The 25,203-nt window shown below is 38.9% G+C and overlaps 1 protein-coding gene across 3 annotated transcripts in view; it reads left to right on the top strand.

Moving 5' to 3' along the window:
• The window catches only part of ABCB5 (ATP binding cassette subfamily B member 5), a 54,230-nt gene that overhangs the window by 21,137 nt on the left and 7,890 nt on the right, over window positions 1–25,203 (top strand). For all 3 annotated transcript variants that reach the window (XM_039332373.1, XM_039332391.1, XM_039332382.1), the window contains 10 exons: window positions 5,651–5,821; window positions 12,490–12,651; window positions 13,738–14,022; window positions 14,775–14,921; window positions 17,143–17,247; window positions 17,930–18,007; window positions 20,316–20,399; window positions 22,086–22,289; window positions 23,478–23,578; window positions 23,977–24,117. In XM_039332373.1, the coding sequence (XP_039188307.1) occupies window positions 5,651–5,821; window positions 12,490–12,651; window positions 13,738–14,022; window positions 14,775–14,921; window positions 17,143–17,247; window positions 17,930–18,007; window positions 20,316–20,399; window positions 22,086–22,289; window positions 23,478–23,578; window positions 23,977–24,117 (1,478 nt within the window). The remainder of the gene's footprint in view (window positions 1–5,650; window positions 5,822–12,489; window positions 12,652–13,737; window positions 14,023–14,774; window positions 14,922–17,142; window positions 17,248–17,929; window positions 18,008–20,315; window positions 20,400–22,085; window positions 22,290–23,477; window positions 23,579–23,976; window positions 24,118–25,203) is intronic.

The raw sequence follows: 25,203 nt of genomic DNA, 5'->3' as shown, positions 1-25,203 counted from the left end.
AGGAAAACAGCCAGACCGTGTGAGTTCAAGGATTTGGAAGAGAGGCTGCGAGATCACTTTGAATGCGGTCTAAGAAACAAAGACTGACAGCAGAAGATTTTTGCAAAAGAAGATGTCTCTTTCCAAGATGCTCTACGAGAGGTGACAGCTGAGGAAGCAGCGGGGGGGGGCAGTAAAGACCTTGCGGCCCACCAGGAGCCTTCCAAAGACAGCCACCGTCCACCAAAAGGATGCTCAAGAAGGTTCAGAAGCAGATCCTGGTGGATAGGCTTTACCAGACAGATGAAAGGAAGCAGAAGGAATGTCCAGACAAGGCTCCAGCTGCTGTCCAATGCTTCGGGTGTGGAGGACGCCACAAGTGAGCTGACTGCAGGTTCTGTTCCACCATTTGCAGAGCATATGGCAGGCAAGGCCACATTGCATCTGTCTGTTTGGGTCACCAGAAGGTCCAACCGCATGAAGAATTGCATCTGAAAGGTATGAGGGTCCCCAGCCAACATAGGGTGGGTTTCTACGCATCGCACAGAAAAATTTTAAGGACAGGCACACATAAACCCCTAAAGAAGAAACTGTCCATTAAAGTAAGATTGCAAGGGGTTCCTTTATCCATGGAGTTGGACACTGGGTCCACTCTCTCCATTATTTCAATTAACATATTCAAAAAGATTTGCAACAGCAGTGGCCTTCGAGCCAAACTCAGACCATCCAATATAATACTCACAGATTTTCAGAATTCTAGGGTGTGTGTTAAGGGGGAGGCCACTCTTAAGATACAGTATAAGGATTTTGAAGGTTCCCTAGATGTGGTGATTGTTGGGGGTGAACGTTCGAGTCTTATTGGACTCAATTGGTTCGAGGCACTGGGAATCCAGGTTACTGGGCTGCACCATTTGCAAACATTGAGCCTGGCAGAAGTCTGAGAGGAGTTTGCAGATGTGTTTAGTTCAGAGATTGGATCCTATAAGGGGCCTCCAGTTTCACTCCGGCTAGACCCAGCCATCACGCCCATCAGGGTTAAGCCTAGGAGGGTAACTTTTGCCCTCAAAGGCAAGATTGATGCTGAGCTGGACAAATTGCTCCAGCAGGGCATTTTAGAACCTGTAAACTCAAGTCCATGGGAAACCCCCATAGTAACACCTCTAAAGGCTAATGGGGACATATGTATATGTGCAGACTACAAGTGTACACTGAACAAGGCGCTGCAACAGCACACTTATCCAGTACCTGTAGTAAGTCACATCCTGGCCTCCCTCAAGGGGGAGTGCATTTTTGCGAAGCTTGACTTGGCACAGGCCTATCAACAGTTACCTGTTGATGAGGCAGCTGCTGAGGCCTAGACTATTGTAACTCATAGAGGAGCCTTCAAGGTCAAGAGACTGCAATTTGGGGTAAATGTAGCCCATGGCATATTCCAGAGTGTCATGGAGAGCACACTTCACGGTATTCCTGGAGTCTGTCCCTATTTTGATGATGTCCTCATTGCTGGAGAGTCATCTCAAAATTTAGCAGAGAGATTAAGGGCTGTCTTGCTTCGTTTTTGAAGAGCAGGCCTTAAGTTAAAGAAGGACAAGTGTAAGATAGGAGTCACTTCTACTGACTTCTTAGGATTCAGGATAGATGCTCAAGGCATTCACCCTGCAGAATCTAAGTTGCAAGCTATCCAGCAGGCCCCAAGCCCTAAGTCTAAAAGTGAGCTGCAAGCGTTCTTGAGGCTATTAAATTTTTACCATGCATTTCTCCCACATAAAACTGCAGTAGCAGAGCCTTTACACAGGCTCTTAGACAAGCAGGCCTCTTGGCAGTGGACCAAAGTCCATGAAAAGAGTTTCAATGAGGTTAAAGCCTTGCTCACTTCTAATGCAGTTTTAGCGCATTTCAATGAGCAACTGTCTGTTTGCATTGCCTGCAATGCATCTCCTTATAGGGTGGGAGCTGTACTTAGCCATCTGAAGGATGATGGGACTCAGGTCCCTGTGGCCTATTATTCAAGGACTCTGTCTTCTGCAGAGTGTAATTACACTCAAATTGACAGAGAAGCATTGGCTATAGTGGCGGGCATTAAGAAATTTCATGATTTCTTATATGGCCGCCATTTCATGGTCTATACTGACCATAAGCCTCTGCTGGGGTTGTTTACCACTAATAAACAGACCCCACATATCCTTTCTCCTTGCATGCTGAGATGGTCCATTTTCCTGTCAGCATATGACTATACATTGGTTCACAAACTGGGAAAAGAATTGGGTCATGCTGATGGCCTGAGCAGATTGCCTTTGAACAAATTGGAGCCTGATCCTGCTCCAGCTGTTCATATTCTGTCCATTCAGGAACTGCCTGAGTCTCGCCTCAATGCTAGGGATGTAGCTGCAGAAACTGCCACTGATCACACGCTTATACATGTGCTGACATGGGTGTTGTCAGGATGGCCTGACAAGTGCCCTGATGCTGAGTTCCAAAGCTTCTGGCACAAGAAGCATGAATTGTCTACTTTCAAGGTTGCCTGTTATGGGGTAGCAAAGTAGTGTTCCAGCCTCATTGTGGTCTAGAATCTTGATCTCTCTGCATGAGAGACATCCTGGTATAGTCAGGATGAAATTGCTTGCGCGCAGCCATCTTTGATGGCCTGGCCTCGATAAAGCCATCGAGGCCCAGGTGCTCGGGTGCCAAGTGTGCCAACAGTCCCGGCCTGAAAAATGCCTCAGGCCCCAGTACATAGGTGGGAGGAGACTCAAACCCAGTGGTTTAGGGTGCATATAGATTACGCTGGGCCCTTTTAGGGGCAATTCTTCCTGGTTGTTGTTGATAGCCACTCCAAGTGGCTAGAGGTTGTTCCTGTTTCCTCCATTACTACTGCCAGGACCATCCAGGTGTTGAGAGGAATTTTTGCATCACATGGCCTTCCAGATGTTCTGGTTTCAGATAACAGTCCTCATTTTACCTCTTCTGAGTTCCAGGCTTTTCTTCAGGCCACCCTGATCCACCATGCGACTTCGGTTCCCTTTCATCCATCCTCCAATGGATTGGCAGAGAGAATGGTGCGCACCACTAAAGATGCTCTCAAGAAACTGACTTAGGGTAACTGGCATCACAGGTTAGCAGATTTTCTTCTTGCACACCGCACCACACCATGCACTGCCACAGGGAAGAGCCCTGCTGAACTCCGCTGGGGTCGCCGCCTCATCACTAAACTGGACAGGTTGCACCCTGACAGGGTGGCTTCACAGGTGTCACAACCACAGGCACCTAGGAGAGTCCAAGTGGGCAATCCGGTCTGTGCACGGAACTATGGGCCTGGTCATCTCTGGGTAACAGCTGTGGTCTGCAAGGTATCTGGGCCATTGTCATATGGAGTGACCTTGGGAGACAGCCACGTTCTTTGCAGGCACATAGACCAGCTGTGTTGGAGACTGGACTCTCACCCTTCCGCTCCTGGATCTGCTCTGAGGGGGAGAAGGATCATAATATGCATTCTGGGGATCAGTTTCACAGGTTTTCACTAGCTGCTGCTGAGGCCATGGATGTTTCATCACAAGGTTCCGCAAGTGCTCGGAACAGGAATTCAATAGATAGGGGGTCATCCCACACATCCACAATTACTCCAGACAGCTTTGGCCCAGTCGCTTCACTCTTTCTGGCGCTACTAGTACTAGCCCTCTGCTCTTCCCCAGTAGCATACTGGACAGCTTCTGACCTGAGGGGCTCATCTTCCAGCGTCATATCTTTTTTCCTTTTGGTACTGTCCATGGGGTTTTCATGGAAAAGATCCTGGAGTGGGTTGCCATTTCCTTCTCCAGTGGATCACATTTTGTCAGAACTCTCTGCTATGACCTGTCCATCTTGGGTGGCCCTACATGGCATAGCTCATAGCTTCATTGAGTTACGCAAGCCCCTTCGCCACGACAAGGCAGTAATTTATAACAATACATTATTAATCTTCACATATGAAATGCTTCCACATGCTTAAGGAAAAATCTATAAAGAATTTGAGCTGTTAATCTTTAGAACACCATATTACATTCATTTGAAGTTATAGCAAATATATATTTTCATATGTTATATATCCCTCTGAGTGTTTCAATATGTCTTATCATGAAGATTATGAATAACATTTAATATCATGCTTGTCAGGTATTAGAAAGTTTCTGTCTCTGAGGTCTACTTTGTTCTGTACTAAGGCCCTATCATCCCAAGTGCAAAAGACATCAGTTTAAATAATTCTGAGTTTTGTTTTGAGTTCTACAGCAGAATGACATTCATAAATCTTGCATACAAATCCTGGTGACACCAATTTTTTTCATCCAACTGTAAAAATTAGAGCGGATAGTGTGGGCAATCTATTTTTTTTCTATACTGTTTAGCCAATTAAAACTCAAAAATCTTTATTCATTTTTCTGAAAATCTCCCAGAGATCATCTATTGCAGTGGTTCCCAACCTTTTCTATACCTTGCACTCTTAGAACGCCTCTGATGTGTTCTTGCACCCCTTGCAAAACTTTGAAATAATGGCAACAAATTATGCATATACACTATAATTTTGAAAACCCAAGTTTTCACACCCCCTGGAATATTGTCTCCTATCCCCAGGGGGTGCGAGCATCCCTGGTTGGGAACCCCTGATCTATTGTATTAAGTATTTTGCCTTTGAAAATAATATGGAAACCTCAGGAGGTGCAAAGTGTAATTTTAAGCCACATGAAGAAATATAAAATGCTTTGTAGTAGCAGTGAGCTTGGTAACTATACAGAAGTCCCAGAAAAAGGAATCTCATCCCACCTTATCTTTCCTTAAGCTCATCTTCTCTGCTAAACCTTGACATTTTGGAATTAGGTCAATTTTTTAGAGTTATTATATAATGTTCTTTGTTTTTCTTGCTGAAATAACATTGGATCATATACTTTTCACTGGTAGACTCTTAAATTAAAGGCATATGCATCCAGGTTACGTGGGTGTTTCCAAAACTTTTCTTGAATGAGATTTTTAGCTGCCTTCTGAATATTCAATCATCATTCAATCATACAACAACTTTGTTGTTGTAATGGAGATTGAACTAGCTGTCTCAATTGTGCAGTTCTTCCCATCAATAGTTAATTATATTTAATGACTGGCTTTGTTTAATTATGGTTAATTATAAGGAGGGTTTGTGCATTAGTATATACTCATTTATTTACTTTGAGTAGAGACACTCTCTTTTGAGCAATGGCAATTTTTAATCACACTGGAAACATTAAGAGTCAATTCAGTAGCTCAGGGGTAGAGCAATGAAGTGTTGTATTTGTACAGCATTCATATAAGTGAATAGATGTTACTCGGAGCATGCCAACATGGGACTTCCTTTTTTTTCTTTAAGAATCTTTCATGTCATTGTTTAATTAGGCTATCCCTGAGATTTTGAAACTATTGGCACAGTTCATCTGATCAAAATGTCAAGAGAGCAACAAAGCCATCTCTATATTCAATGAGAAAGAGTGTCTGCAGTTAGAAAGTAGTCTGTTTGCTTTAAAACTGTGTATGTGTCCATGTGCCTCTCAGGTACATATTGTGTGTTTGGCTAATATATTCAATATGCTTGCTTAAATACTAATAATCTGTTGTCACTTAGAAACACATATGAGCATAAAAAGTTTTCATTTCTGTATTTTGAATATCCCAGAAATTTAATACAATGGTTGGAGAAAGAGGAGCCCAGCTCAGTGGTGGTCAGAAACAGCGTATTGCTATTGCTCGTGCCCTGGCTAGAAACCCTAAGATCTTGCTACTGGATGAAGCTACCTCTGCTCTAGATAATCAGAGTGAATCTATAGTGCAAGCAGCACTTGATAAGGTAAACATAGCTGGTTAAATATGACTGTGTAGACCAGGGGTCTTCAAACTTGGCCCTTTTATGACTTGTGCACTTCAACTCCCAGAATTCCTCAGCCAGGCATGCTGCCTGGCTGAGGAATTCTGGGAGTTGAAGTCCATAAGTCATAAAAGGGCCAAGTTTGAAGACCTCTGGTGTAGAGCTTAAAGAATGACTTTAAGAAATTAAAGGCCTATTGGTAAATAAATGCAAGTAAATGCATCCACAGGTGATCGAATTATTTTCAAAAAAGAAAATTTTACTCAAATATGTATTATTTAGTAAAATATGTATTTTATGATGAGAGAGTGTGATAATTGAATTGAAATAATAAATGAAATGAATCAGTGAAGTACAAAGAAAACAAGAAAAACAAGACAGAGACATGCTATTCTCTGTAGGACATAGATAAAAAAATATAATCAATTGTGTTGGTGTACAAGCAATCAATTAAAGCTAAAAGTATGTTGAAGAACATATGTAAGGGCAGTGTATGAAGATCTTCTGCATTCTAAGAGAAAGTCAAGCTTGAGGGTCCAGCAAAGTTTGAAAGAGGGGGGAAAATCGAAGAGGATTTATATAACAGAAATCTGAAGTGGGATAGGGTTTTTTTAACAAACTATTTTGTCAATTTGCTTCTATGATAAACACACTCATGTACTCTGAAAAGCTATAATTATTGTAACAATAAAATAAAAATCACCTAACAGTAACAATGCTAAAAGATATCAATCTTTTAGTGTTTCAGAATGGAGAAAGATAGGCACAGGATTTACTACAACTTTTTATCAGACTCAATATTGTTTGGATTTAAAGATTATGGGTTTAAAGATTATGTATAAATAAAACCTATGCCCTTCCTATATTAGAAGGTTTGTTTTTTTAAAAGGCCATCTTACACTACTTACATCTTAAAGCTACTAATGAAATTTTTAACCTCATAAAATCAAAAGCAATAACATTTATCTAAAGCTTATCATTTAATTTAAGAGCTTCCAACCATTTCACAAGCATCTGGCTCAAAACTGAATGACTAAAAGTATCATTAATGGATAGTGCATGTTCTGGAACCTGAATCAAGATGCTTTGTAATTCAAGGCCAGACAGATAACTCAACAAAGATGATTATAAAACAAATATTTATTCAGGAATACTGGCAGAACTCACGTTTCAGTAGTTTCATCTGGATGTTACATATTTGTTCATCTTTATAGGTAAAATCAGTAATTGCCCCATAATCAATTTAGCCTTCAGCTTGGTGAGTTTTGCAATCAATATGGTACCACAGAGTTCTAATCTTGGTACGTTGTGGCCTTGTTGTATTGTTAGTCTCGCTTTTCCAAAGGCAACCCCGACACTGCAGCTCTCCCCACTGTAGACTCTGATGTATCTTATAGTTGCAGTCAAAATGACGTAAGTGTGGCTCTCCCCACTGTAGACTGTGATGTATCTTAAGGCTGCATTCATCTTCATTGACACATCAGAGGAAGCGTACAATTCTTTCTTTTGTATGGTGGTGAGTGAGCTGGAGACATACATGCATTGCACATGTATACTTTGGAGACATCTTAAGAGTGCACTCCATGACTCCCAGTCTTGTTTTCGTTCTGGCAGACGCGGCCTGTCCCAATGTGTAGTGCTTTGGGAGAACGCGCGTAGCTGCAGAGATTGTAGTCCACTATGGCCAAAGCTGAGTCATTGTGGACAAACAATCTCTGCAGCTACATGCATACTCCCAAAGCACTACACATTGCCACACCATTGACCCCAACAAATCAAACCACAGATGGTAACCGGATGGGTCCACCTGCAGCGGCAATGGTTACACTGCAGGAAGTGCAACTGCTCTGAGATGAGCTCACCAGAAAGGAGTCAATATTGAGGCAACAGGAAGCAGCATCCCGAGGATCTGCCCCCAGACCTGACCACAGAGGAAAATCTTGACCACCAGCTATGCCAGCCTATCAGGGAGCCGGGAACGCACCATCAGAGAAACCTTCCAACAAGTAAGCACACAAGAAATCAGATCCCCTCAGCTCAGCGTAAGGGCAGAGGAATTCAGACCAAACCTACAAAGTCCCTTGTATGTGCCATGGCAAGATACCCTCAGCAGACAACACACTGAAGAAAGTCACCAGCCAGACATGGCACAAGCCCCCGCTCTTGGAAGCGACGCACCACCTCCACCTGGCTACAGCCCATATGCTGGACCAATGTATCCTCCAACATTATAATAATAATAGTAGTAAAGTTGGAAGGGACCTTGGAGGTCATCTAGTCCAACCCCCTGTTCGGACAGGAAACCCTACACCATTTCGGACAAATGGCTGTCCAGTCTCTTCTTAAAAACTTCCAGTATTGGAGCATTTACTGCTTCTGGAGGCAAGCTGTTCCACTGATTAATTGTTCTCACTGTCAGGAAGTTTCTCCTTAGTTCTAGGTTGCTTCTCTCCTTGATTAGTTTCCACCCGTTGCTTCTTGTCCTGCCTTCAGGTGCTTTGGAAAATAGCTTAATTCTCTCTTCTTTATGGCAGCCCCTGAGATATCGGAATACTGCTATCATGTCCCCCCTTATCCTTCTCTCCGTTAAACTAGACATACCCAATTCTAGCAACCATTCCTTATATGTTTTAGCCTCCAGTCCCCTAATCATCTTTGTTGCTCTTCTCTGTACTCTTTCTAGAGTCTCAACATCTTTTTTACCTCGTGGTGACCAAAACTGGATGCAGTATTCCAAGTGTGGCCTTACCAAGGCATTGAAGAGTGGTATTAATACTTCACGTGATCTTGATTCTATCCCTCTGTTAATGCAGCCTAGCACTGTGTTGGCCGTTTTGGCAGCTGCAGCACACTGCTGGCTCATATTTAAGTGATTGTCTACTAGGACTCCGAGGTCCCTCTCACAGTTACTACTATTGAGCATGGTGCCACCTATGCTGTACTTGTGCATTTGGTTTTTCTTGCCTAAATGTAGAACCTTGCTTTTTTCACCAGTGAATTTCATTTTGTTAGTTAGTGCCCAGTGTTCAAGTCTGTCCAGATCCTTCTGTATCCCAAGCCTGTCTTCTGGAGTGTTGGCTATTCCTGCCAGCTTGGTGTCGTCTGCAAATTTGATGAGTTCCCCATCTATCCCTTCATCCAAATTGTTGATGAAGATGTTGAAGAGTACTGGGCCCAGAACAGAGCCCTGGGGCACCCCACTACACACTTCCCTCCATTCCACATTCAGTGGAAGAAGGTTGGACATGGCTTCCAGAGGCATGCGAAAATTCTCTGACAAACCAGGGAAGGACTATTTATTGTGGAAACAATTTTTCAAGCAAGCCATCCATGACGAGAAGCTACACCCAGGGGAAGAGATCAGGTTTATGTTGGCATGGCTGGGACCAGAATCCTCAAAGGTAGTGGATGCGATCTTCGTCGCATGTTTGAGTGACCCACCCATCGCCCTTCGATTAGCCTGGGAAACACTCGACAAGCACTATGGGGCGCCTACTTTGACACAGTCCTCATTTCTCAAGGATCTCTACAATTTCCCTGTCATCAATATCAAAGATCCTAGTTGGAGATTCTCCAACTTACTAGAGCAACTCTGGGCAACACAACAAAGTCGCACCATGCCGGGACTTGCCTGCCTTGACCAGTTCAACACGCAGAAAATTATCATCCAAAAATTACCATGGCAGTTGAAAGATCAATGGTGCAAAGAATCCCTGTCCTACAGGAAGCAGGACCCCAGCAAACCTCCAGCTTTTGCCGTTCTTACAGATTTTGTTTCTGATCAATCAGAATTGTACAATGACCCTTATTACCTTGATGTCGATGACAAATGTTTTACAATGCCAAAATGGTCCAGTCACAACTTAGACATTAACAAGGGTCCTTTCCAAGACATAGAGGACAAAGCACCTATTTCAGTATACAAGACAGAGGTCACGACCCAGCCAAAGAAGACTTCAGACCCGCAACTGCCAAGTAGTATTCATTTCAAACCTCACCTGTCCGAAAAAGGCCTGACTTGTCCAATTCATAAATCTTCACACTCTCTAAACAGTTGCAGAGAATTTGGAAGAAAGTCCCTGGATGATCAAAAGGCCCTGCTCAAGGAGCTTAGGATATGCTACAAGTGTTGTGACTCTATGGATCACATGGCCAAAGATTGTGCAGTTAGGGTGAAATGCCTCCTGAGTAACAGTAACAAGCATCCGGCAGCCTTACATCCAGACTCTAAGAAGCCCTCTGAGAAGCCACAACAAGCAACCTCAACTCCTCCCATGATGACGAGCCTCAACCTGCTTGCAAAGAGCACCCAGTACTGATGGGAGTATACTGCACAGCAAGTATACTCACTGCACCCTCATTCATGGTCCCCCATCTTTCTAGCTAAAGTCTATCCCGATGGGAGACCAGAAGAGGCTGTAAAGATGTATGTCATACTAGATGTACACAGCTCTGCCACAATAGCTAAGTCAGCATTTTTCGACCTCTTTGACCTCCCGACTGAACTAACAGAGTTTGCAGTACAAACGCTTTCAGTACCAATGAGCACAGTGGGGAGGAAAATCTCCGGACTATGTATAGAATCGATAGATGGGAATTCACAGTTTCTGTTGCCACCAGTGTTGGAATGGGAGAAGTTACCAAACAATCACAGCGAAATCTCAACACCAGAGGAGGCAAGAAACTTTCCTCACATAGCTCACATAGCCGATCTAATCCCTCCCCCAGATCCTGAAGCCGAAATTCTACTTATGGTGGGATGAGATGCCCATGGAACCATTGGTTCCGATGAAAGAATCAAAGGCCCACCAGGTACTCCAGTAGCCATTAAGATGGAACTTGGATGGCCATAGGAGGGATGATATGTATCAATAAGTTGCAAACCTCAACCCAAGTGAACGTCTTGAAGACTTCCATTCTCAGTAATGGGAGAGCTTCCCACCTAGAACCATGCCAAGAACACTTCATGCTTTCGACAGCCAAGCCTACTTTAGGAGGTTCCAGAACAGTGCAGATGAGTGTGTGTTTTTATTAGTGCTTGTATGTGTGTGTCTTGTTTTTCTGTAGAATAAGTTTCAGTATTAGTCATTTTTGACAAGATGATTCATTAACCATTTATCCTGTGGTTATTCTATTAATACCAATGTACTTTCCAGAGAAAAGAGTCAGAAATTTTCCTTTAGCATTCCAGTTCTTGCTTTCTTTTATGAATCAGGAGATTGTTTCCATTTTATAAAAGGGCTCATTGCAAAGAGAAAGTTAGCATTATTGACTGAAGCTATACCACCCACAATTATCCCATAATTAATCTACCAAATCTACCAAAACAAGAGCTTTGTTTAAACAGTTCCAGATGATCGTGTCTCCCATTATTCCCAATCCGCCAAATGAAAGTGAAATCTGCATGATATAGACAATATTTTCATTATTTTAGTCAGCCAAACTATAAAAGGATATAAAATATAAAAATAAATGATAATGAATATTTTCATCATTCTTAGAATGTGTACAGATCAAAAGCCAATCTAGACATAAGACCAAAAATCTAAGATGATAAACTCAGGGAATTTAAAAGGATACTCTGAAAATTTGGAAAGTGGCTCCTTGATAGCTACTTAGGCATTTCGAATGTTGCTAAGTGGTTTTCAGTAAAGAAATAGCGGTTTTATTTATATAATTTATATTAATAAGTATACAATAAATGCTTATTATGAGAATACAACGAAACCACAATACTCTCCCCAACAGAAAGTTGCAATCATTTCCACAAAACAGAAAGTATATGTCTGTTATATTTTGTCCCAGTGCTGGGGTCAGAAACAATATGATTTACACTAGACCAGTGTTTCCCAAACTTGACAATTTTAAGGCATGAGGACTTCAACTCCCAGAATTCCACAGCCAGCAACTGGGAGTTGAAGTTCACATGCCTTAAAATTGTCAAGTTTGGGAAACACTGCACTAGACAAAGGTCCTGGAGAGACAAGAGACTTCCTTTTTCCAAAATACTTTAAGCTAGAGGGCATAGCTAAATGTCTATGGAGATTCTCAGTCATCCAAATCATGGTTGTCCAAAAGGTGCTTTTTTTTCAAAAGGCAACTGGACTTGCTTGGTTTTTCCTTAAAGATTTCCTTAAAGATTTTTCACTTCTTATCCAAGAAGCTTCTTCAATTCTGAACTGAAATTCTAAACTAGAGGTCTTCAAAGCAGCCCTTTTCAGTTGTAAGGATCTTTTATAGTTGTCCCATATTATACTTCAATTGGTGTGAAGCATTAGCTATGATTTAAAGCTCTCTATCAATAATGAAACTTGTGGCATAATGTTAACCAGATAAATTTAGCTATAAGTAAACTTTTAAATCTTTGTGATATATTCAACCATATCTAAACAACTATGGATTGCAAACATATTGTCAGAAAATATGAGATATAAATAAGCACTTGAATGTCTTATTAAACCAAATAAGTGGGTTAACAGCAACATATTTGAGAAATCTACATCATTTATGACATGAGCTAAATTTTAAGAGATCTGATCTCTTTAAATTATACATGAAGAAATATAGGATGGAATTGTGAAGAAATTTGTGTTTTAGATAAGGTTTTTTTCCTCTTTATTTATTTCTTTTTCTTTTATCCTTCTTTGAAGGCCAGGGCTGGGCGCACCACCATTGTAATTGCTCACAGACTCTCTACAATAAGGACAGCTGATGTTATTGCTGGCTTTGAGAAAGGTGTTCTTGTTGAACAGGGGACACATAGTGAACTCATGGCACATAAAGGAGTTTACTATGCTCTTGTAATGCAGCAGGTAATGAGATTCAGAGGCTTGGTTCAAATGTGACACTATATGCTTTATGGGGATAATTCCCAAGTGTGCACTTTCTGCCCTTTCCCATATCTTAACTGTGAAAGGTTTGGAATCTTCCATTTTGGGTAAATTGCAATATAGCATTATCTACAAGGGGGGAAATATTCCACCTTAATAAATGATGATCTGAAACTATCTTGTTTTCATCATAGCCAAGAGAAGCTACTATTTGTCCATATTTACATGTTTGAAAGCTGTACTTTGGCTAAACATAAGCAAAACCTGTAGCTACTCCAAAAAGAGTAAAGAGCACATTAGCCCACTTTTCTATAATACTGAATAATAGTCAAGCAAAGTTAATGAGAGGTTATTGGCTCTCTCCACAGGTCAAAGAAATATAATCCTTAAACTACAAGAGCACTTTGTGGAATTTTTGTGTTTGTGTTTTTTTAATTTAAAATCTGAATGTTTAACAGCTTTTGTTTCTTGAACATGGTACTTACAAAGCAAAACATTCATTTCCAGAGTAATCTCTTTTTCCCAAGAATGCCATTGGATTCTGTATAGTTCCCAGATTTGTGAGAAAATGATCATAGTAATGCTTCAGACATAGGTAAATGCAGTCAGGTTTTCAAGATTCTGTTACTGTAGCCTAGTATTTCTCAATTTTGACTGCTTTAAGGTAGAAGGACTTTAACTCCCAGAATTCCCCAGCTGACCGTGATTTTTTTTTTTTTTGCTACAGTCATTAAGCAAATCAAAAAACTGTTAAGTGAATCCAACTTGCTCCATTGACTTTGCTTGTTGGAAGCCAACTGGCAAACCCTGGGATGCTGCAGCCGTATATATCGGTTGCTAAGTGCCCAAATCACACTCTCATGACCATGGAAATGCTGCAATAGTCGTGAGTGAGAGGACTGGTCCTAAGTCACTTTTTCATTGCAGTTGAACTTCAAACAATCACTAAAGGAATGGTTATAAGATGAGGACTACCTGTAGATTTAATTCTCATAAGTTGTAATTAGAAAAGTTAACCCCATTGGTAATTTATTTTTTTTGTTTTGTTTTCATTTTATAAATATTTAGAATTACCAGGGAGAAGAACAAGAGAGTGAAACTTCAAATGAAGAGACAGAATTTGAGACTGAGGATGAGAATAGTGGAATTTCTGAGAAAGAAGATTTATATGAAATAGCAGATCTAAATGATTTGGGGGGTTCTAATGCTGGCACAGAAGTGGTTAAGTATGGAAGTTTACGAAGAATATCCAACAGACCTTCTCTCAGTAGAGCATCTACTAAAAGATTTTCTGAAAGGAAAAGGAGAAAAAAACAGAAGAAGAAGAAGAAGGAAGCAAAGAAGGTCCATGTGGTTAGTATTAAGATTATTTCTAAAATATCTTCTGTGTTAAAAATATGACTCCTCTGTAAGTGGTTTAGTGCTATGTGAAAATTGGCATCTCCATCTTTTGGTTCTAGTAACAAATCAGAATTATAAGAGAAGCTTTGTTCTTTCCATAAATGCCTTATATTTATCCATGTATTTGATTTCATTTTCAGATAAATTCATAGGTAAAAATAACCCAATTGTTAGGAAATATTGGTATTCAGTTTCATTCATCCCTGACCTGTATTTGTTCCTTAGGATAATGTATATGTCAAATAATATGAACAACTTGAGAACACCAGTTAGAAAATTTGTTACACTTCTGGACTTTTGAAATATATTGTATTTCAAATATGCCACATCAAAATTTCATCTGAAACACACAACACTAAAATAATGAGAATCCAAAGTTAATGTACAGGCGGCAAGACCCTAAAGCACACAGAATAATTCAACAGAATAATTCATGCAGAAATGTTGCCATTCATGAGGGATTTCTCTCACTTTTTAGTGACCTTTGTGGACAGATTTTCAGATAAATTGGCTTTTTGTTCTTTTTCTTTTGTTTTCACACTTGTATTCATTGTCTGAGATCATAGAAATGAGTGGGATTGAACACAGAAGCCAGTTTCTTTTCATTACTATACAGTTGAGTAATTCTCAGTGACATTTCACCCATCAATTGCATTGCCTGTTTGTAATTTTGTTGATGACAAGGGGAATTTTCTCTCTTACAGAAAGAGACTCTCCCAGATGTTCCTTATTCCAGGATCCTGGCTCTGAATAAGCCTGAATTCTGCTACATAGGAATTGGGGTCATTGCTGCTGCCATTGCAGGAGGTATTACTCCTGCCTTTGCAGTTCTGTTTGGCAAAATCATTGGGGTATGTTTAGGACCATTTAATATTTCTATTTCCTTTTTTGTAGAATCTATCAAACCAAACAGATGTTCTGATTTCTTATCATGATCGTATTTTATTAGAAGCCGAGGTTATTTACAATGGCTTTACCAATGGCATTTCAATTTTTTCACCATCTCAATTCCATCTCTAGCTTTCCAAAAATACATTTTAAATAGTTCCTCCCAAAAGAAATGAATAATCTTAATCCTTGTAAAAGAAGCATCTTCCAAGGCAGTATAAAATAGGAGACAATAACTCAGAACATATATATTACAGTACTGTTTTTCTGGTGTGCATTTTGAATTTTGTTCTGATATGGTCATCATATGAACAGATGTATACATTGAATGCTAATAGAATAATAAAATGCCATACATAACTTATTTTAAAAGCCACTAACAAGAAAGGTGTGGGAAGACAGAGAGAGAAAAAAGGGGAATATACAGAAAGAGAAAGAAAGAATAGAATCCTCACTTCCTTTTAATCTGGCCCTGCACCATACTTCCACCCCAGGAATCCATACAGATAATCCTCAATTTACAACTATTTATTTAGCAACCATTCAAAGTTATGACAGTGCTGAAAAAAGTGACTTGCAATCATTCCCCACACATACAACTATTATAACGTCCGTGTGATCATGTGATTGTGATTCTGGCACTTGGATACAGGCATTTGGCCTATATTTACACTGCTTGTACTATCCCAGGTTGCATGTTCGCCATTTGAAACCATCTCGGGGTTCCAACAAGCCAAATCAGTTATATGATTTGCTTAAAAACTACAACAAAAAAGATCATAAATTGAGTAGAAGTCACTTAACAACTGTGGTGGAAGTTCCATACTCCAATTCTGGTTGTAACTTGAGGATTACTTGTAGTTTATTCCTGTGAAAATGCAGTTCTAAAAAGAAAAAAAGAGGCTATAAGAGGAATGACAGTTTGCCAACTTGATGATATTTGATAAGCTTTCATAATATTCCATAGCTTTCAGATTCCAGCACAGTTCCAAGTCTGGATATTAAAGTTTACCCAAATTAATACTGAGTATTAAACCCAAATACTCAGGAAACTATTTTTTTTCTTTCTCCAATAAGAACCTGAGGTCTACAACAGTCCTTTGGTCAAGTGCCTCTTCCTTGAAACTTTAGTTGATCGGTGTCTATGGAAAAGATCAGGGGTATCTGCAGGAGATGGTGAAAAAAAGTCGAGATGACAACCTGGACAGTGCAATTGAAGATCCACATATAAAAATAGGTGTTGATTACACATCTCAGCTGCCATCTTGATTATTTTTCAGCACATCTTGTGGATACCTTTGACTTCTCATCAGGATCTCTCCAATGATGGAGTGCTTTCTCCACATAAGAAACAAAAATATCTACATTAGTCTGGTTCAGCCAACAAATTATATATCAGTGTTTTATTTATTAGTCACACTGAACATTATTTTTCATAGAAAGGGATATATAAATATTAACAATAAAATTCACTGAACTATTTCATTCACCAATGGATGAATGAGCTACAGCTCATAGAAACTTATGCTTCTAAGTAAATGTTATTAGTCGGAAAAGGTGTTTACCACACTCCTGAATTTCTCCTGCCAGACTAACACAGTTCTTCTTCTACAGTTATTTTGTATGTTTGTTATATTAATATAACAAACTGCAGGAAAACTGTCACCTCCAGATTTTGCAAATAAATAAAATTACTTTTATTTTATTTTTATTCTTATAGTAATCTTTTCCAAGCTGCTACTTGGCCCTAATTAAATTCCACCTTTGAATTTAATGATTTTTGAACATAACCTCAAGGAATGAACATGATCTGGACTTCTGTTTTTAGAAAGCTGTGAGATTCAGCTAATAAATTCTATCCTGATAGGGAGTTACCAGATGTGACCTGCAGAACTCTATACAGTCACTAGACAGTGGTAAAGAGGTCAACTTTTTTTATAATCACACTGCTGCCATCTAATAGTCATTTCCTATCATCTGAACTAGACATTTGTGGTCACTGAATTAGAATTGGTTTCAAATTCTTCATGTAAAGCATAGTCTGCTGTTCAGAATAGCTAATGGTCCCATACAGGGAAATGAGGGAAATTGGCTTGCGGGAAATGGTTACAATTTGAACTAAATAGAAAGTTTATCATCAACTGTTTCTTGTGCTGGTAATTAAAACTATGCTTTGTCACTCAGGCTTTCCAAGAACAAGATGATGTAAAGAAAAGTCAGAATACAGTGCTGTATTCTCTCATGTTTCTTGTGTTGGGAGTGATCAGCTTAATAACTTATACAATCCAGGTAAGTTCTAATATAAGACCTACTTAATAAGAAATAATCGCAGAGAGGATTGTATACAAAATTATTCAACCAGCACAACAAAAGGCTTTCAATTTTAAAAAGATGGACTTTTGATATTGTGATTTGTTTATCAGAGGGAATCCCATAAATCATATGTATATCATTCTAGATGCTTTGGCTACCTAATGTATACATCCAGACTTTCTCAACATTTGTTTACCTTTTTATTCAAATTTCATCGGGAAGTTTCTCAGGATAGAAATAGCACCTAGATTTATATACTGCTTCACAGTGCTTTACAGCCCTTTCTAAAGGGTTTACAGAGTCAGCATATTGCCCCCAACAATCTGGGTCCTCATTTTACTGACCTCGGAAGGAGGGAAGGCTGAGTCAACCTTGAGCCAGTCAGGATTGAACTCCTGGCAGTGGGCAGTAAGTTAACCTGCAGTACTGCATTCTAACACTGCATCATCACACACAATCATTACTATAATTAGTGATTTCCCCCCCCCCCTTAATTTTGATATGGTTCTGTCTTTATCTCTTGCATTTGTAGTTAAGCTCTGCATTAATAAATGCCTGAAACTGTCACCCCCTCATTTATTGGATATATGCCCTTCAGATGATAATGGTCCTTTTTTAAAAAATAAAAAGCTAATTTTTTGTCTTATACTTTTTGCAGGGATTCACTTTTGGGAAGTCTGGAGAGGCTCTCACAATGCGGTTGCGCTCTCTTTCTTTCAAAGCCTTGCTGCAACAGGTAACAAAACAGAGCAGGAAAGGGAAAGCAAGAGCACTTTGGGGACAGGTTTGGATCACTAATAAAGGAGAATATTTGTAGTTCAGAAATGGGGGGTCCTTGATGTCTCTGAGCTTGACTGATTTCTTGCAGACGTTCCACATCCAAACTAGATACCATCATCAACCATTCGTCTGAAGTGGTATAGGGTTTCCTGCTAAGCAGGAAGACCTCCAAGGTCCTATTATTATTAGAAGACCTCCAAGGTCCTATTACTATTATTATTGCTGTTGTTGTTGTTGTTGTTTTGTTGTTGTTGTTATTGTTATTATTATTACTATTACTTTTGCCTAGAGCTATTTAGAAACATACATTAACAAAAGATTTCTAATGAATGAGAACAGTAAATCTCTAATAATAATAAAAGGGGAATCTCAAGTCAGGTGGCTGAATTTAGGGACATAAGAATGTTCTTTCTTATCTTTCTTATCTTACCAAGAATATGAAGCCTATTTGAGGAAAGATTTTAGGAATTCCCAGATAGCCTAAGCCCTAAGGTTGGCTGCGTTCTCATCTAAGTACTAAACTAGTCCAATTGTACTCCGATTTTCCAATTCAGCCAAGGTTGGTTAGGAACTACCTCCTGCAGTCTAAAATAGTGACGTTGAATAAAAAGCTAATGTTTAAGAAGCTATCAGATCTCAGTCTAGCCTAGAATCTATACAGACTCTAGAAAGAGTGTAGAGAAGAGCAACAAAGATGATTAGGGGACTGGAAACTAAAATATATAAAGAATGGTTGCTGGAATTGGATATGTCTAGTTTAATGAAAAGAAAGACTAAGGGTGACAAAATAGCAAAGAAGACGGAGTCAAGCTGTTCTCCAAAGCACCTGAAGGCAGGACAAGAAGCAATGGATGGAAGCTAATCAAGGAGAGAAGCAACCTTGAACAAGGAGAAACTTCCTGACTGCTAGAACAATTAATTAGTGGAACAACTTGCCTCCAGAAGCTGTGAATGCTCCAACACTGGAATTTTTTAGAAGAAATTGGACAACCATTTGTCTGAAATAGTATAGGGTTTCCTGCCTGAGCAGGGAGTTGGACTAGAAGATTTCTGCCCCTTCCAACTCTGTTATTCTGTTATATAGATATAGTAACATAATGCATCACTGCATCCTTGTAGATTCCAATGGAGTTATGTTGCCAAAAGATTTATTAATTAATCCACAGAACATTTGCATTTCCACAGAGGCACTAAATTTAACATATATTTTAAGAGTGAAAAATATCACCTGAAGGCCTAAGAGGTAATTTCATCATTATGAATAGCTAAGTAGGGGGAAAGCAGCATTTTTAATTCAGGTGTCTCTATCTGTACGCCTTCCCTATTTTTTTTAAATAGACACAACAAATGCTGACTTCCAGAGTTTGTTATGTTTTATTTTGGAAATAATGTGGAATGAACAGATTGGTCCTATCATTTCAGTATTAAACTATTTCAGCCCATTACAGAATAACAGAATAACAAAGTTGGGAGGGACCTTGGAGATGTTCTAATCCAGGGGTAGTCAACCTTGGCTCTTTTATGACTCGTGGACTTCAATTTCCAGAATTCCTGAGCCAGCTTAGCTGGCTCAGGAATTCTGGGAGTTGAAGTCCACAAGTCATAAAAGAGCCAAGGTTGACTACCCCTGTTCTAATCCAACCTCCTGCTCAGGCAGGAAACCCTATAACATTTCAGACCAATGGTTGTCCAGTCTCTTCTTAAAAACTTTCATCACTCTACTGTTTTATTTGGGTGCACCATGGGAACAGGTAGTAGCAGATAAAATATCAAGTTGGCAATTGTGACCATATGATTGAAGCCCTGCCCCCTTTTAAGTAAAAATAGGGCAGGTGTCAATCATGCAGTTTCAGCTATCAATTTAGACCCCCTGTGTGGACACTTCTTGTTTTGTTACATCAACCTTATACTAAATTGATAAATTAAAATCAACACTGAGAACAGCTGGCTGAAAACTCTAGAGTAGCTGCCTTTATGCCACCCAAGAATGATCACCAGTGTAGTGGCTGACAAAATGTAACAGGCTTTACATGCTTTGTGACTACTGTTGTATGTTGGGGACTACAGTAGAAAAGGATTCAACTAAGAGTGACTTATATCTGATTCATTAACTGGGAATAAAAATGAAGACAATTTCAGGGAGTCCTGGCAGAAAAAAAGTTATGTTGCCAAGAAATGTTTATACCATAGTTCACTACAAGAGGAAAGGCTCACAGTAGTTGTTAATTTCAATTATTATTTCAATTTGTTCGTTTTGGTTTTAGGAAATTGGATGGTTTGATGATCACAATAATGGTATTGGAGTTCTGTTAACCAGACTTTCAACAGATGCTTCTCAAGTTAAAGGAGTATGTTTTTTGCTTATTGTTTTTATATATTTTATTGGAATTATAATTATCTTGGTATCAGTAAGAGACTGCTGCAGGAAACAACAAAATAAATCCATTATTTGAATCATTTTCACATTCTAAATATATCATGGCTTGTGCTTGTGTCTTCAGACAATTTTTCTACTTGCACTTTCTAAAAGAGTCTGATTGGGAATAGGGATATATTCCACGAGACTCCAAGATCCCATGAATCACTTTGGCATTGAAGCCATAACTTTTGCAACTAATGTATTGGCTTTTCAGTATTGCCAGATGATATCATATATGCATAAAGAGATGACTCTATGTTAATTCCATTTATAAAAATCCCAATGGGCAATTTCAACTAATAAAGAGAAACTGTGTAAAAAGTGTTTTCAAGAAAGTTAGCAATGTGACTTGCAAAAACAGGGAATAAATGTTAATCATACTACCTGCCATGAACTTTTCATACATATTCCTGTATACCTTAGCAAGACATAGATACATTGTGTTTCCATAGAGGAAGAGAGCCTTTGGTGAGTTGGTGTAATAAAACAGCCTTGTTTTAAATCTTGGAAAATCAAAAGAGATAATTGTCGATTTCAGAAAAGGCAGGCACAGCCACACACTTAATGATTTACCTGTGGAGATGGTTACAAGCCAAATTCTTGGGTGTGCAGTTAACAAGTAGACTGGCTTGGTTGCTCAACAGCATGACACTGATGAAGCGGGCACAGCAGCGCCTGCATTTTCTGCATCACATGAGAAAAGTACATCTTCCTTCCCCTGTCCTCACCACTTTCTAGAGAGGGATGATTGAGAGCATCCTGTCATATTGCATTACTGTCTAGTTTGGAAGCATCACTGCTTCAGACAGGAAGGAGGTCCAGAGAGTAGTGAGGATGGCAGAAAAGGCTATTGATAGTTCACTTCCTTCTATCTAGGTAGGACATAGCATATAAGCATTGTTTGAGCAGGGTCCATTGTTTGAGCAGGGTCTGGAACACTACACATTGTCTTCATGACCTGTTTTCCTTGTTACCTTCTGGGAGGAGGTTCCGTGGTATCCAAAGAACATCCAGATTCAGTCACAGTTTTGTTTCATATAGCATCAACCTTGTGAACTCTGAAGCTTCCTCTTTCTGTTATGTATTCAAAATGGACAGTGATTTATACACACACACACACACACACACACACACACACACACATATATATATGGGTAGATATATACTTTCTTTTGAGAGAAGGCCACAGAATTTCATTTTTAATGTGTGCCAGTAAAATTGACAGTAAAAGTTATCTTATCTTATATCTTATCCTATCTTAGCTTAGCTTAGTTTAGCTTAGTTCAGCTTAGTTTAGCTTAGCTTCTCACCTCACCTCGCCTCGCCTCACCTTACCTTACCTTACCTTATCTTATTTTACCTTATCTTTTCGGTCAGATGTGCTAAACCATCTGAATACACACACACATACACACACAAACACACACACACACATACACACAATCAGATTGATACTGTATGATACAAAGCTATTATATAGAATCTAATAGTTCTGGTTCAAATACCAGTACTACAAAGCCTCCTCGTAGAAGACAGTCTTATTGTGCATTGAATGTTATAAAAGAACGCTTTATTGAGCAAAAGATATAATTTATTTTTCTTATTTATTTTCAAGGCTACTGGAAATAGATTGGCCTTAATGACCATGACTTTCTTCACACTTGTGACAGCTCTTATCATTGCTTTTGCACATGGTTGGCATTTAACGCTGCTCATCCTAGCTTGTATTCCCTTCATCATTGCTGCAAAGGCTATTCAAGCGAAATCGATGAAAGGTCATGCAGCTGAGGATCAAAAATCCCTTGAAGAAGCTGGAAGGGTATCTTCTACCTATATAAATATATGGATAAGATTAAGTCGTGATGATTAGGCAGGAAATGTCATATGATTTGAACTTTCAATAGAGTTACATCGATTCACTGTTTTAGCAAGACCTGAGTCTACTTTAGCAATAGCACATAGACTTATATATTACTTCGCAATGCTTTACAGCCCTCTCTAAGCAGTTTACAGAGTCAGTGTATTGCCCCTAACAATCTGGGTCCTCATTTTACCAACCTTGGAAGGATGGAAGGCTGAGTCAATCTTGAGCCGCTCAGAATCAAACTCCTGGCAGTGAGTAGTGAGTTAGCCTGCAATACTGCATTCTAACCACTGTGCCACCACAGCTCTGGTATGGCCCATAGTCTTCATTTTTCTCAGTAGTGCTTCTCCAGGAAAATGTGGTCTGTTTGTTGACATGCCACCCTTCCTCAGTATGTACTTCAGGCAATGCAGTGTGAAATCACTTAGCACAAACTCAAAAATCTCTGTATACTGAAACAAATAATCTGGGGGAACACACAATTTGAAAACTCAAATTAAACAAGCCTGTAAGAACCTGGCCCTGTGGATGTTGCTGAATTGCAACTTTTATCATCCTTTTTTGTATGCTGACTACTGCTACTGAGAGTTCTTTAAAATAATTTGACAGCCACAGATTCCTTGTCTTCCATTGCAAATTCATACACAAAACTGAAAAACTGCCTCCCCACAGAATGAGTCACCAATTCATCAACACATAGCATTCTTTGCTCAGCAGAATGGGGAAACAAAGAAGCATTTAATCTCTCTTTTGCTTTCTGGAGAGGAAGAAAAAACATCCTGATTTCTTATCCCCCCCCCTCCCTTCACCATGAAGAACATAGGGCAAGAGTGAAGGGATGTCAGAAAGTTAACTAGTTTAAAAAAGATTACCTTGAAAAGGAAGGCAGAGATTTAACTTTTTGGACTGCAATGCCTTTGGAGATAAGCCAAACAATAAATATAATTGTCTAAACTATTATTTAACAATAGTTTAATAAATCACAATTGTCTGGATTTGCATGATAAATTATGAACCATGCACATGTTTTACAGTATGCTATCTCGCGGGTTTTGTGCTTTAGGTAGATAATGCTATACATCACAAAACTCCTTGCATCGGTGAGTGAATGCCTTATATTTTTCCTTTTCTCCCCAAATCTAGATTTCAACAGAAGTTGTAGAAAATATAAGAACTGTTGTGGCATTAACGAGAGAAGATAGATTTTTTGAGAACTACAAAGCAAGCTTATATGGACCATACAAGTAAGAATTTTATTTTTTAATACTTTTTGTATGTGAGTTTGTGTGTGTATGCATATTTTGTATGCATATTCCTCATTGTAGTCATTATTTTAAATTGCTTTTTTATTGAACAAAGTTAAAAAGAACACATCAATAAAAATGAAGGAAACTAAAATACACACACATACATACACATACACATATATAAACAATATACATGCATACATACGAATAATCTCTCTCACACAATTTTAAGAGGTTCTATTTCAACCTCCGGAATTTGAGACTTGAAGTCCACACCTCCTGATAAGGTTATTCAATACTGATTTAGCTAATAAATGGTGGTTAGTTTTGAATTTTGTGATTGATTTTATTTTATGATTGGTTGTGAATTAATTATAATTATTTACTTTTATTAGGGACACACTAAAGAAAGCTCCTATTAATGGATTTTCCTATGCAATAGGGCAGAGTTTCAACTTTTTTATAAATGCTGCTATCTTCAGATTTGGAGCATGGCTTATTGCCCATTGTTTTATGAACTTTGAACAACTGTTTATGTGAGTATATTTGCTTTTATGGAGGGTAATGAAAATACGAACTGAAGTTACCAATTTTCATATATGGATATGTTTTAAAACAAAAACAATCATGTTGAAGTGAAGGAAAAGTTTATAGTATTGACATCTTAGTCACATCTATAAATTGTTTAAGGAAGGCTTACACAGTTAGCACATAAATATGTCATTATCTAGACTGCTTTTGGATGTTTTCCTCACAACCTAAAAAAATTAATACAAATAATTTTAAAATGCAAAACAAGAATTTGAAATATCAATAGTTTTTGGTATTCTTTCATAAAAATTTTCAAGATTCTGTGCAAAAAACTTGGAAATTCTTCATATTAGAACAGGAACATTAAGATCTTCGAGTTGAGATTGCTAAATTTCATGAGAGTCCCCCTACCCCAAAGTTGGAGTATTTCCATTTCTGTGGTTGCATTGTGTTTATTAGTTTATTTGTGCATATTAGTTTATTGACATTTGTGTAATTATGTGAGATCATAGAATAATGGCACAGCTGAAAAGTTCTGTTGGTGTCATATACAAAGAATTAGGAATATATATATACCTCTATATAAATCTCACATGACTATAGAAAACTCTCACAAGACTCTGGGCACTTTACAATTAAAACATAAACAAACAAACAAAACCAGAATAAAATAGCCATTCAAGCAATAAAAAATGTCAAAACAATTAAAAACGATTAAAACCATACAATGCAGTCACTGGGAAAGCACATGAATAGTACAGTCACATGAGCTCCATACCACTCTCCAGTTCCCAGGCCAGATAGCAATGCCAGTCTTCATGCCCTTCTAGAAGGCAATCACGTTTAATGAGCTTGAGCTTTTGGGGAGTGATGTTTTATATGGCACAGGGAGAAGCAGAAAAAGTCCTTCTCCCGGGTCCTGTCAAATACTATCTAGTGGACAGAACCCATAACAGACTACTTCTGACAGATCTGATGGAATGGGTGGATGTCACTTAGGACAGTGGTTCTCAACCTGTGGGTCGGGACCCCATTTGGGGTCGAACGACCATTTCACGGGGGTCGCCAAACAACGCAGTCTGCCATTTTTC

The sequence above is a fragment of the Crotalus tigris genome, unplaced genomic scaffold (genome assembly GCF_016545835.1).
Source record: "Crotalus tigris isolate CLP2741 ecotype Arizona unplaced genomic scaffold, ASM1654583v1 scf7180000017624.2573661763:2888555, whole genome shotgun sequence".
In the NCBI taxonomy this organism is placed as follows: Eukaryota; Metazoa; Chordata; class Lepidosauria; order Squamata; family Viperidae; genus Crotalus; species Crotalus tigris.
Note: the sequence above shows the minus strand (reverse complement) of the source record. Positions and strands in the feature narration are given on the sequence as shown.